We start from the raw sequence: 13,221 nt of genomic DNA on the forward strand, positions 1-13,221 counted from the left end.
TTGCATTCTGACTTTTCTTTTTTCTGTGTGCTATTATATCTCATTTTGTCTTGACTATTTTTTATGCGAGCAGGAGTACGGTGCAAGTGACATTTGGCTTTGCTGTTTAAACTGATCCATCTTTTTCCTTTTGTCTTTTCTTGTTCTTCGCTTACAGGTGATTCATCTCAAGTTGGTAAGTCAACATCTTTCTTTGTTTTTGCCACATATACGCTCACCTCGATTCCGCGACAGTCGATCGGTTACAGACGATCTTTATTACACAGTGTAGTCGGCTGTGTGTGAATGTTTACATCCACGCAAACCAACTGCTAATTATCCTTTTGAATTCTGCACTGCTAGTGTACACTGAGCAATGACACTGTTCAATAGAAACACATTCCTCTTCCTGCCTTTCACCCTCTCATTTATATTCTTTACACATCACACTTATTTGATTTTGTGTACTATATTACCTTCTATAGTTGTTTGCACTGTATATTGAATGGGGATTTCTAACAGTTTACTGTGAAAAGATCAAACTCTAAATTCCTGCTTTGGGAGTCTGATAAATTGCACCGCCTTGTAATGTAGATGCAAATTTTAAAGCTCCCATTGAGTGACTAGCCAGTTTGGGAACCCAGACATAATTCTGTTTGAATAATGTATGTTACTGCACTGGCTTTCTTATCGTGATATAAAATTCAAGGAGTTGTTCCTTTTTTAGTTTCAACCTCATAAAATGATTCATGCAGGGGCTCAGAGTCTGATGTATGGATTTTAGTAAAAGATTCCTGTTACTTTGGCCATGAGCTTCCATTCATTTATTACCATAGTTTAGTGCTTTCCTTTTTATAATGGGCCATTAATGGCTGCCCTTCTCTTTGCTGCCTTCTGCCCAAAATTTCAAAAAAAGGTTTCCTTTCAAAGTGAAGTTCTGAGAGGAAATTCAGAGTTATGGTCAAATTCTATTTGTTGTCTTGTTCTTTGGTTGGCCTGAGGTGCTCTGAGGGGTGTGCTGTGAAGCAGGATGAATGGGTTAGTGAGATATGCTGATTTGTTGCCAAGTCTGTTTTAAACTGATTGTTTTGAGCAAGCAGAACAGATTAGAAAACTGGTTGGTGTGCATTGCATTTCTTTCATTGAAACACAGTGTCAGACTCCAATGCACTTCTTCAGCTGCATTTCGCTTACACCAGGTTTTATATCCTTCGTGTCTCTCCGCAACTTGTTACTCCTGACTGAAGAGTCAAATGACGCATTAAATATCCCCTTTTATGTGAGCATGCATGGCGCCTTAAGAAGAACGCGTGGGTTACATTGCCTCTGATAAGGGTTTTAGGTTCTGTCCAGCAAATGCCAAGAAAAGCTGTCTTCATTGAACTCATTTAGTTCTACAGCTCTCTATAGTGTCAAATAATTTATTTTAACATAGATGGACGCTTTGTCTATAAATATGTCTTTAAATATGCTGACATGTCACAGTACGCTAGATTTCTGTAAACACTTAATTTTAAATCAATGGGTGTAAAACAGATGAAGGAGGAAGGATTGGGATAGGGGTACGACAGCAGCCGCGGTCAGACTAATGAGATGTATCAACACCTCACTGAAACAGTTAGAAAATGAGATGTGTGAATTTAAAAACTCTAGCTCGCAGCACTTTGTAGCAGTAAACTATTGCTTTAGTGATGTGTCAGTGTTATCACTTCCCTCCTAATAATTAGCTTTGTCTCGCTGCAGTACCCACTATGCATTATGAACCTGCAATAGTAATCTACAGCACAGCAAAATGTGTAGCATGTAATGAGAAAAATAATGTGCAGTTATTCTCACATAGCGATGATAAAGAGGTTTTTAACCCATTCTCTGGGGTGTATTTTCCCCTGTGAGTTCTGCACTGTGGTAATTGAAGCATGTCTCCTGATCCTCATACATAAATGGTTAATGTGTGTGTGTGTGCCTGCGTGTGTGTGTCAAGGTTTGTCCAGCGAGTGTTTGGCCCAGAGATCTGATGCTGTCTGAATACTAATTCGAAATTTTGTCTGACTGCGGCAGCTTGGAAACTGGGTGGGGACTAGAGGTTTAGTTAGGGACAAGTTCATCCCAAGGGTTACTGTGCAGAGTGGAGAAAAAATACTCCAGTAGCACATCAGGTCCTTACCACCCACCAAGAATCAAGATTCAAAGTGGGGGAAGAAATTAAAACTGATTCAAATTTGATCTGGAAAGCTGGTGCAATTTCAGTTTCATCTTCATTTAAACCACTGGGCAAAGAACAACGCTATACTTCAGTTTTGATTTGTGATATAAGCTATTTCTGCACCAGTCTGCAAAGTCAACATGGCTTTGATCCTGTAGATATTGGAGGATTCACTAAAAGGTAGCTACTCATCAACTCATTTGGTTCTGCAGACTCTGTTTCATGCAATATTTAATTAGTGAAAAGGTTGCACTGTAGCCCATATGCCGAACCTACATCAGTCAGGCTTTCTTTAAACATAAGCTGTATATAAAACAGTACTTCATTGATTACTTGATAGACACAGTCACACTGTCTTGAAAGGCAGTAACAACTTGCGATTGCAGCACTTCACATTGCAGCTTTCTAAAAGTCAGTTGATTGGTCCAAACGTGCAGTGCTTGTTTTCTTCAAGTTTGTTTCAAACTTGATAAGCTGTCAAAATACTAGTGCGGTATACAGATTTGCACATACGCTGACATCTTTCCCATGGGATTTTGTAAGAATTCATTAAGTACAGTTAAACCCATATAGGAAACACAGCCATTTGCCAGTGTGGAGATGTGTATTATTGCCACTAGTTAATGTTGTATTTTTCTAGAGGGTCCAGTTTTTTGTTTTGTGTGTTTTGTTTTTCTTTTCCCTGTCAGGCTTATGAGGCAGGTTGTGGCAGAGATAATTGTTGTCCCTTAGATGTGGAGGCAGGGAGGCTGACTATAAGCAGAGATCCTTATCCTATTGCTGTATTTCATTCTGACTCAAAAAAAAATGGCTTTGGCAGAAGCACAGACATCTTTCTGTGTACCTCTCTCTGTCTCGCTCTCTCTCTCAAGCCTTGTTCACCAGAGATCAGATGATTAGCATCTCTTCCCCTTTTTCTCTCTCCTTCCTTTGAATGCCAACCTCAGGCGAGTCAGAGCCAGCAAAAGCCTCTTCATGCTGATGCTGCAATGGGATTGGCCTACTCACTACACATGGTACAAAGAATGCTCAGTTAACCACACATCCACAGTTTGGAATAGAAAATGAGGGATTCAAGCTGGTGGATGGTGCCACTTAGAAAGTGGATTTTTTTGTTTGTTTGTTGGTTTTATACAACTAAAATGTTCTATACACAAGTTCATAGAAAACTTGTTAAAGTTTTGAGTTTTTATGGGGTTTTTTTCCTAAAAAAACATAAAAACTCAAAGCTTTAACATTTGATTGTGCCAACAATCAAATGTATTCAAATGTACCACCTTTAAAACTGAAAGTAATTTATTGTGGAATAAATTGCATGGCAGCCTAAAACTGCGTTTCTGGCAATAACTAATATTCTGATGGACTTTTTGGATGCAGATATTCAAATGAAGCATTAATTCTATTTTGACAATGAAAAACCATCATTGGCATCAAAATAATGTTAGAGTCTGCACAAAACTAGGTACTTCCACCAAGGAGGTGCCTACCATTTTTGGTAGAACGTGCATGTGTGTGTTGACCTCTGACCTCTCCTTCAAAATAAAAAGACTGATCTGAAGTATAAAGTGATTATTAGAACTATGTTTTTACTGCTATTTTCTGCACTGATGGCATATAGGCATATGTATATATATATATATATATATATATATATATCCCTTCTAAATATATGTGGATATTCTAAAAATGACATCATGTTATTATGAAATTACATCTTGTTATGTACATTACAATAACAGGCTATAAATGTCTAAATAGCTAACAATTTGAATTTATTGCTAACGTTAAAATAAATTTAATGGAACAATAAAATAAAAAAATATATATAATTTTTCACCAAACTTCACATTTTCAACGTAGCATAACTAGCATAGCATTTGATGTACGTCTGGCCTGTACAGGCTCAGTCCTCATGATAAAAGCCACATTAGCTGCATAATTTGTTAAGAATGCCCCTCGTGGTTTTAATCCACTGGGTCTTCAGTTTCTCAGATGATGGAAGCACTTGGGGATTTATGCTTTTGCTTCTGCAACAACAGAACATTTTGTAAACCGTTTACTTAGTTGATATCATGACAGAAAGATGTGTATTTTGTACATTTCTGTTACATTAAAGGGGACAAATTGTGCAAAAAGCATACGTCTTTTTTTTTCTCTTTTTTTTTAAAGCATGGCAAATAGAATAAAAAAAACATTCCATTATACATGGAAATGTAACCAGTACTTAAGGTATTCCCTGCCTCCTGATAAATAACACAGGCTGGGAAGAGCACAACAAAATGGGCAATCCACAATAAAAACTGAAGCCTGTGGCCAAATTTACATACTAAAGGAGAATGGTAATGAGATAGCTACCTGAGATAATTACTACTCAAGGCGTCCGGCTCTTATCCTTTACCACAGGGAACCAGTTTAACTCACTACAATTAAATGGCCACTCATTTGCTCCATTTGAGGCACCATTTATGCCATTTTATGCCCCACTGTGTCTTAACTGAGTGTTGACTTAAATATCAAAATTTTGAGCCAACAAAAGTTTAAGGATGCAGAGATTTGGATATCTAATGGATGGATATTCTTCTATTTAAGATTATTAGAAAAAAAATACTGTAATTTTTTTTCTTCTTGATTTAAATACAATTACTTTCCAGTGGCGTTTTTATGGATGCACATTTGAACTAAGATTTACAGCTGTTTGTAAAATGGCTATTGACCTTATCAAAATTCTTCTTGTGTACTCCGCTCTTTAGCTCTCGTCGAATACCTTTTTTTGTGTGATTCCTACTGAGGCTTATTCTTGCAGGCTAATTTTGAGAAGGATATTGTTTTTTAATTAACCTGCCTAAGCTAATATTTATCTTGCCACTGCGTAATATCTAATGTGGGGTCTGGCAGGGACTGGATTTTTTTGGAAGTTTTTTGACATCCACATATTCAGGCCTATATCAATAAGTAATCAGGACAAATAAGAGTCAGCATGTATATTTAGTTTGACTGCAGTGTGGCCTAGAAAAACTATTATTAACATTAATGACTTCTATAATATTCCTCTTCCTATTGGTGACTATGTAACTGCTCTGCTGACATCCAGCCTTTCTTCAGAGGCTGGAGAGATCTCTGACATGGCAATCAGTCAAACTTACTGCCATTATATTTCATCTCTGTCCTGCCTCAAACAAATAAATTAAACTGTAATATCTTGACTGCTGAGAAATTGCCTTGGATTGTTATAAATGATGGCGGGTTGATAGTGTGTGATCGTTGAACTTGCTGTATTCTGCTTAACAGTGTGAGACTACATGTTAGAAATAAGAGATGTAGAGCTCTGCGAGATGCACATTGATGCCAGCATGTGAAGATTTATGATGTCCACATCTATTAGCCTCAGAGTAATTGTTAAGACAGCAACGAACAGTCCATAGCTCTAATCCTCAAATCAAAGAGAAGTTGCACAGACCACGAGCCCTCAGATATGATTTCCTTCACTCCAAAGCTTTTTTTTTTTTATTTTTCCATCTTGTTGAAAGATCTCAGTATAGAGGCGACTTACTCCCTGTAATTTCTAATGAGCTAGGATTTGATCAGTATTCTTGAAAGACTTTTTTCATCAGTGGAAGCTTTACTGAAGCAAAGATAATGAATTTATGACAGATATTTTGATGTTTTTTTGTTTTAATGTGAGGCTGAAGGTATGTTTAACTTTTAGTGAGGGCTAACGTGCAGCAGATTGTAAGAAAAAAAACAACTGCAGTGTCTTCTGGGCATACAAGAGCAAGTAGAAGAAAATCCTAGAAAAACAAGTATACAGAGATGAAAGGTTCAAATAAAACAATGCATTTTAAGGAGAGGACACTAGTGCATGCGGTGTGAAAACACGTCCAATTTATACCCCCATCAGTTCACGTCCTCGCCATTTGTGTCAAGTCCAGGTTGATCACACATCTATTCTGTTGATCTAACTCCGCGTGTGTTTAAGCAACATCTAGCATTTGAGGAGGGAAAAAAAGAGTAATTTGATTATATTATGGGAGCAGCAGGGGTGTTTGCTAAGTTTGGATCAGACCATTGCTGTGGATGAGCCTCTGCGCCCTGAAGCTCCACAGCTTAGAGGGTGTGTTCATTACCAGCCACAGCTTATTACAAACAGCTGGTGCTGGTTACTACCCTGGGGCCAATCGCATACATTATTACACACCATCACACATTCACATCCATGCACCTTTACTCATATGACTTTAATTTGGCAACAACACTTCCCTATTTTTTAAAACAAAGGTTCCATTGTGTATAGTGTGTGGTATTATGAGTGAGCTCAGTCAGTGGTTTGTTGCTGCTCATTTTCCTTTCATCAGATTTTTCTGCTTTTGGTGATTTTTTTATTTTATTTTATTGTATGTTATTTTTTAATACTGAAAGCAGTTTAATTGAAAGGGGGTTTTAAAGCAAGGATCATGACATTTTTGCTAAGAGTAGTGAAGCTTTAAACCCTGAGTGGGTTTGAAGTGGAATAACAGATTTGATGATATCCATTCCCATAGTAAATAGAAGGAAATAAAATGAACTTTTCAACTTACCTTTTCTCATACTTGGACATGAATTTAATACCAAATGTAATTTTACTATGAAGTACTCCATTTAGGTTTAAGAGGTTCGCTTCTTTCAGCGTATTTGCCCAAATCTCAGCCTCTAAATGTCAGTCCTGTTTTATTTTTCAGGCACACAAACAGACAGACTTTCCTGTGTTTCCTCAAGGTCATGACACTACAACTGTGGGTCTGAGGAAGCGATGACAGACAGAGTTGGTGGCTAACAGTCCACTCCTGCCAACTGTAATCGACTGTGAGCGCAGTAATCTCTACACAGCAGTACTGCGTAGAGATCAGGTTTTCTGAGAAGGAGGAGAGGGAAACATGAAGGCTAATTTAACAAAAGCATGAGACAATCAACACACAATACCAATTCACATCAGTTTTATTCAATTTTACATATATATATACATATATATATATATATATATATATATATATATATATATATATATGTATATATATATATATACATATATATATATATATATATATATATATATATATATATATATATATACACATATAGAGATACAGTATATAAAGCACCAAATCACAGCAACAGCTTCCTCAAGCGCTGTAAGATAGGGGCCCTACAATAATGCAAAGAAAACAGACACAACCCCAACAATCATATGACCCCCTTTGAGCAAGCATATTGGTGAAAGTGGGAAGGTAAAACTCCCTTATAACAGGAAGAAACCTCAGACGGGCACAGGGAGGGTCGGTCATCTGGCGCAACCAGTTGGGGTGAGGCCAGGAAAACAAGATGAAAACAAGCAAAAATAAAGACGTGTAATTCAGACCTTTAATAAACTTCTACAACAATAAAACACACACATTGTTAAATGTCAAATAAACCTATTAAATTGTGCTATAAATTATGTTTTTTTTACTTTAGAAAGCTATGTGCTCCTGTTTTGAAGTGGTTGTGAGATATGCATATTTTGACTACAATATTATGTATTGATCTCATCTGTTCAGATACTAATGTGAAAATTGAGTTCTGTCTTCTTGCTGCTACAGTGATAAAAATAAAAGGCCTTCTGCTGTCACAAAGTAGAACAAGCAACATTTGGTAAAAGCTGTAATCAGGATCAGTTTCTTTAGAGTATAGTTTTAAATGTAAACTCATCATTTATCAAATAGGTGAAACCTTTGTGTCAGTAAAACAGACTATGGTGGTAGTCTTTTGGCTTTAATTAATCCTCATTTTATTTTCATTTAACTAACTGCAGCCAACCCCATGTGGTCTCGTTCTTGCTCCTCCTCGCTGTGTAGTTTCATATTGTTTCATATGTAAGTGTGGCATCAACACACCCCTTTCTGCCCCACTTGCCGTGTGACGTCTTCAGAGGTCCCACAGATCCCCATACACCCCAGCCACTGTGTATCTGTTAACGATAACTGCTCTGAGGTTTTCAGGCTCCGGTCAGCAGCAAGCCACAGCCGACCTAATCGATAGGGAACCCAATAGGAGGAATGAGTCTCATGAATCAACCTGTCTGGATATAAACCAATACACATGCACACTTATAGCAGGATACATGCAGTAGACACTGAGCTACACACATATATACACATGTGAAAGGCACGTATACTGTACACATGAAAGAAAAATTATTGTTCCTTATTAAAGTCTTAGTGGTCTACTTTTAATTGTTAGAATAATTTCATTAGGTTAGTACTGTGCATTTAGTGCACTAAATAAAGCACCTCATTTTCGCCACTGCTTCAACAAAACCCTGAATTTCAATTAAGGTGAAGTCACATTGCTTGTGTTTTTCTTGTTTGTTTTTTTTTTTTTTGGGGGGGGGGGGGGTTGCTTTTCATGGCCTTGTCTAATCATTTCTAGTGCAAACAAGCTTCTACATGAGTTCATGGTTAAAGACTGGAGTGGAATTCAGGATCATCATGCATAAACATATATGTATGTTTCTGCCTTCATGTACATGCAGTTTTAACTGGGAATCCAAGTGTGACTGAGGCTGCAGCTTCTTAAAATCTCATTATCTGTAAACACATCAAATTCTGTGTTTATCAAAGCACACCATTCACATCACTGATTCCCTGGTATAATCTGTAGAGTCAGTGCAGTCTGTCTTGCTGTAGTTTTATGGAGTACGCATATACACTTAAATTTTGGGATATTTGAGATGTTGCTTTTCGACTTTAATTAAGCCCATTTCAAACTGTGAGTTCATTTAAAAGTACTTGGTAACTAGCAATGTAGGTTGATGTGGGATGTCAGTACAGAAGACTTTCAGTGACTTCCAAGGAAAGAAGTTGAACAGTTCACTTTGAAACTGTAGTAGAAAGTTTCCATACTTTTTATGTACTGCACAACTCATCTCTATTACCCTGCATGATAAGACACAGAAGATTTTAAATATCTATATTCCACCATCTCAGCAGCCAGGTTTGTTATATTCCACCTCATAAAGCTACAGAAAAGAACTCCACAGCCACCGGTACAAGAGCCAGGAGTCTAGTTGGTGGTGGGACTGAGGCTGCTGCAATGCTGCTCTGCAGTTTTATGATGGACTAGCTAGCATTGATAGCACCCTGGTCCCCGCTTGTGATCTCACACAGAGTGTGAATGTTTGCTGTGTGGATGTTTGGATGCGAGTGGATGGCAAAGGATTTCATCACATCTGCTCTTTTTCTCTGCATTGACCTGTCTATATCTCTCTTGATGGTTGACAACAGGATGTTTTCCAGTAAAAGTTCATAAGCCTGTGAAGGGGACGGGGCCACAACAGTGGCAAATTTACTCATTCCTCAGTTGTTGCATTTTTCTACTCTAAAATAGACTTTAATTATGAGCAAGAAACCTGGAAATACGAGGTCGGTCGTTTCTTATTTTCTGCATCCATTTTTTTTTAAGTGAAGCTGAATAAAGTTTCTTACTGAAAAAGCTTGCTACCATATGTAGCAAGCTGTTTCAGTAAGAAATGTAAAAACTGACAAGTGATGGTAGCTACTAAGATTATCTAAAACCTACATAAACAACTAGAATCTGTGGAGTCAATTAAATAAAGTGTTGTCCAAACTTTTTAAAACTAGATGATGTATTTGTAAGCTCACTTTAGATTGTTACTTGCAAAATCACCCAAGTCTTATAGCAAATATAACACTGATACGAATTTTAGCAATGGCTTTGGAATTCAGCTAGACTCTTTTAACCTCAGAAAATGGAGAAACTGATGAAACAGAGCCCAATTATTGTTGTTTCTTTTACTCATAACTACAAGGCTAACTTTAAACAATTATTATAAAGAATCTGTGCTTAGTACTATATAGTAAAGTGTCCTGTAAACTGGTACTTGCAGGTGATAAATGGGGAGGCCGAGTAGACTCACAGTGTTATCAGTGCTACTAAGGCCTGCAAACTAGGAAGAACACAATATTTTCTCAGGGGTAAGACAAAGCCAGGCCATGAGGCTAACATTGATCTATCGTTGTACAGTCAGATTCATGCTGTAAGGGCCTCGGTGAACAATGTTAGAACAAGAGGGCCAGTACAGGTGGCTGCAAATGTGTATGTTCATGAAGACAGGTAGGAACTGTAATTTATGTCTCTGTCTATGCACTAAGTGTCCTCATACAGTTTGATATGAATCACTCAGACAAAATTTCATATAGTTCATTGAGTGTAATATTACGTAAATACTGCTCTGCAGCTGAGATGATTGAGTTTTTACTAGAGCCGTGTGTGTGTGTGTGTGTGTGTGTGTGTGTGTGTGTGTGTGTGTGTCTGTGTGTGTGTGTGTTTGATAGATGTGCTTGTTAAAAAAAAAAAAAAAAAGAGACATGTGGCTGTGAAAACGACCAACCAATTAAATCCAATCTGCTCCAGAGGACAGATGACATCATAAACATGCATCATCCTGCCAGTGTGTACGCAATACACATACACAGTGTAATATGTGTAATCTCTCTCTCTCTCTCTCTCTCTCTCTCTCTCTCTCTCTCTCTCTCTCTCCATATATATATATATATATATATATATATATATATATATATATATATATATATATATATATATATATATATATATGTATATATATGTATATATGTATATATGTACATGTGTATATATATATATATATATATATGTATATGTATATATGTGTATATGTGTGTATATATATATATATATATATATATATATATATATATATATATATATATATATATAGATAGATAGATAGATCATGGTTTCCATGAACTGCCTTTTGCCAAGCTAAAACTATGTTACAGTCCAGTAAACAAAAGTATTACATTAATTACAAAAAAGGTATTGATGATCGTTAATGAGTCATCATGTCATTTAAACAGTTTTAGTAAATAACAACAATTTAGAATGTATCCACATTTATACAGATACACATTATGAAATGAACTGTTTGTTTGGGAGTGTGCTATTAGAGGATTTATAAAAACTTATTTCATGTTGTAATTCATGGCTAGTTAAGTATTTTCTATGATCTCATCTAAAGTTTGGACGATCTGTATTTATAAAACAAACTGGAAGGTCAGCAGCAAGAACCTTGAGACTTTGTTCAAGATCTTCAATTTAAAAAAAAAACAGGCAAAGCACAAAGTGGCACAGAACATACAAATATTTATTGCAAGATGCGAAATATCTCATATCTCAACATTTGCAGAACACTGAAATGTAAGTAGGACAGACTAGGACAGAAAGAGACATACTGAGCAGCTACTCTAACTTATATATATATTGAAACTTTTTCATTTAAAACATGAATAAGGTCATCACAAAGCAAAGGAAATATTTTACAGAGCTTCACACACAAGTGTAAACACCACAAATTATCAATCATATTAAACTGCGTGTGAAAAATGTCTCTGGGATGTTTAAGTAATCACTTTAATCACTGTCCACTCTGGTTCAGGTCCAAAGCACTCCTGAATATCAAGTTGGGTCAAGTTTTCTGAAAGTCTTGTAAATGCCATAACTTGAGAAGCAGGTGATGTAGGATTTTGAAATTCATACCACAGATGCATCTACTGGGAGGCTGAGGGCTAGCACTGGGTGCTGCCAGGTTTTTTTTTTTTTTGTATTATGTCACTTCTTATAAATTGTGCTATGTTTGAAAAACAGAATGCACTTTTTAAAACTGTCTTTATAAGTCAGGTTTATTTCTCTTTATGTGCAGGTAGCATCCCACACTGCACTGCAATTTTAGGACAGTGAAGAGAATACTTAAAAGCTGAGCTTTGCCAGCCGTTCCAGGTTTATTTCATAAACTTTGATTCTCTTTTCTGCCATTTTATCCAGCACCGATGTAAAGTCACAGCAAAGATGTTTGGCTAGATGTAGAGTTTTGCACACACACACACCTTCACCACCACAATCTGTGGGTCTGGGATAATTGTATTCTCTCAATGAAAGAAATTGACAGAAGGTGAAGGAGAAATATAATTAGTGTGCAAAAAGTTCTCTACCCTCTAATACAGTGACAGCATCTTAAAGTAGACATGCACACACACACTATATTGCCTCTATATTTATCCAATTACTTCCTACTTCTCACCAGTTATTTTTTCTTTCACATGCAACCCACTTAGCACTAGCTCTCGGAGAGCGAGACAATCAACCAGACTAGAAACACATTTGGCACCTCCAAGGTGGGAGTGACAGAGTTGGAAACAGAATGTCAATAGCTTCAGGTGTAGGTAAAACTCTGCCTCCAGCTAAGTATTTCCCTAAAATGAATGAAATGCCTTTAATTGTAATTGGGGTTGCACTCCTACCTTAACACGGCCCATTGCTAAGGGTGAATGCAGGTGCATCGTGTGTAGTGGTGCTCGAAGAAAGGCCATTGGCGACAGTGGCAGGACAGAGTCCAATATAAATTAATGGTAAGCAACTGTATCCCTAAGAATGGTGGCTAGCACCTTATTTTTTCCATCACCAGTCAAAGAAACAAACATGAATGGCTTAAAATGAGAATCTACCTCAGTATCAGGATTCTTGTCAGCCTCAAAGAGCATTTCAGATGGAGAGGCAGTTTTAATAAGGCCTGTTTCTTTCTTTTTGTTTTGTTTTTTCTTTGGATTGCTGTACAAACAGCAATTAAATGCCCCAGCTCATGGCAATAAAAAACAGTCACGGTTTCTGCTGACCTCATGCACTATTTTCCAACCCAGTTATGTTGATTTGTTTTTCCTTTCCTGAACTACTTTCATGCCCAGACAAACAGAGGCAGAGAACATGGTATTATGGGTTAAAGTAAACAGATCTGCTTCTCTGATGAGTGATGTCACCTTTTGCTCATTTAGGCAGATAACTACCTGCTTTGGGAAATATTTTTTAAACTCTTCAAGCAAAATAAGCTCTCAGGGTTTTGACTTTATTGGCCTGACATCAAATGTTTACCAAACCACAAATATCTGGTTTGGAGATTTCCCACAATTATTAAATGT

General features: G+C 36.9%; 1 protein-coding gene across 11 annotated transcripts in view; it reads left to right on the plus strand.

Moving 5' to 3' along the window:
* The window catches only part of nrxn2b (neurexin 2b), a 661,917-nt gene that overhangs the window by 213,718 nt on the left and 434,978 nt on the right, over nucleotides 1-13,221 (plus strand). For all 11 annotated transcript variants that reach the window (XM_063470250.1, XM_063470249.1, XM_063470257.1 and 8 more), the window contains one exon: nucleotides 158-175. In XM_063470250.1, coding sequence (XP_063326320.1) covers nucleotides 158-175 — 18 coding nt within the window. The remainder of the gene's footprint in view (nucleotides 1-157; nucleotides 176-13,221) is intronic.

The sequence above is a fragment of the Pelmatolapia mariae genome, linkage group LG3_W (genome assembly GCF_036321145.2).
Source record: "Pelmatolapia mariae isolate MD_Pm_ZW linkage group LG3_W, Pm_UMD_F_2, whole genome shotgun sequence".
NCBI lineage: Eukaryota > Metazoa > Chordata > Actinopteri > Cichliformes > Cichlidae > Pelmatolapia > Pelmatolapia mariae.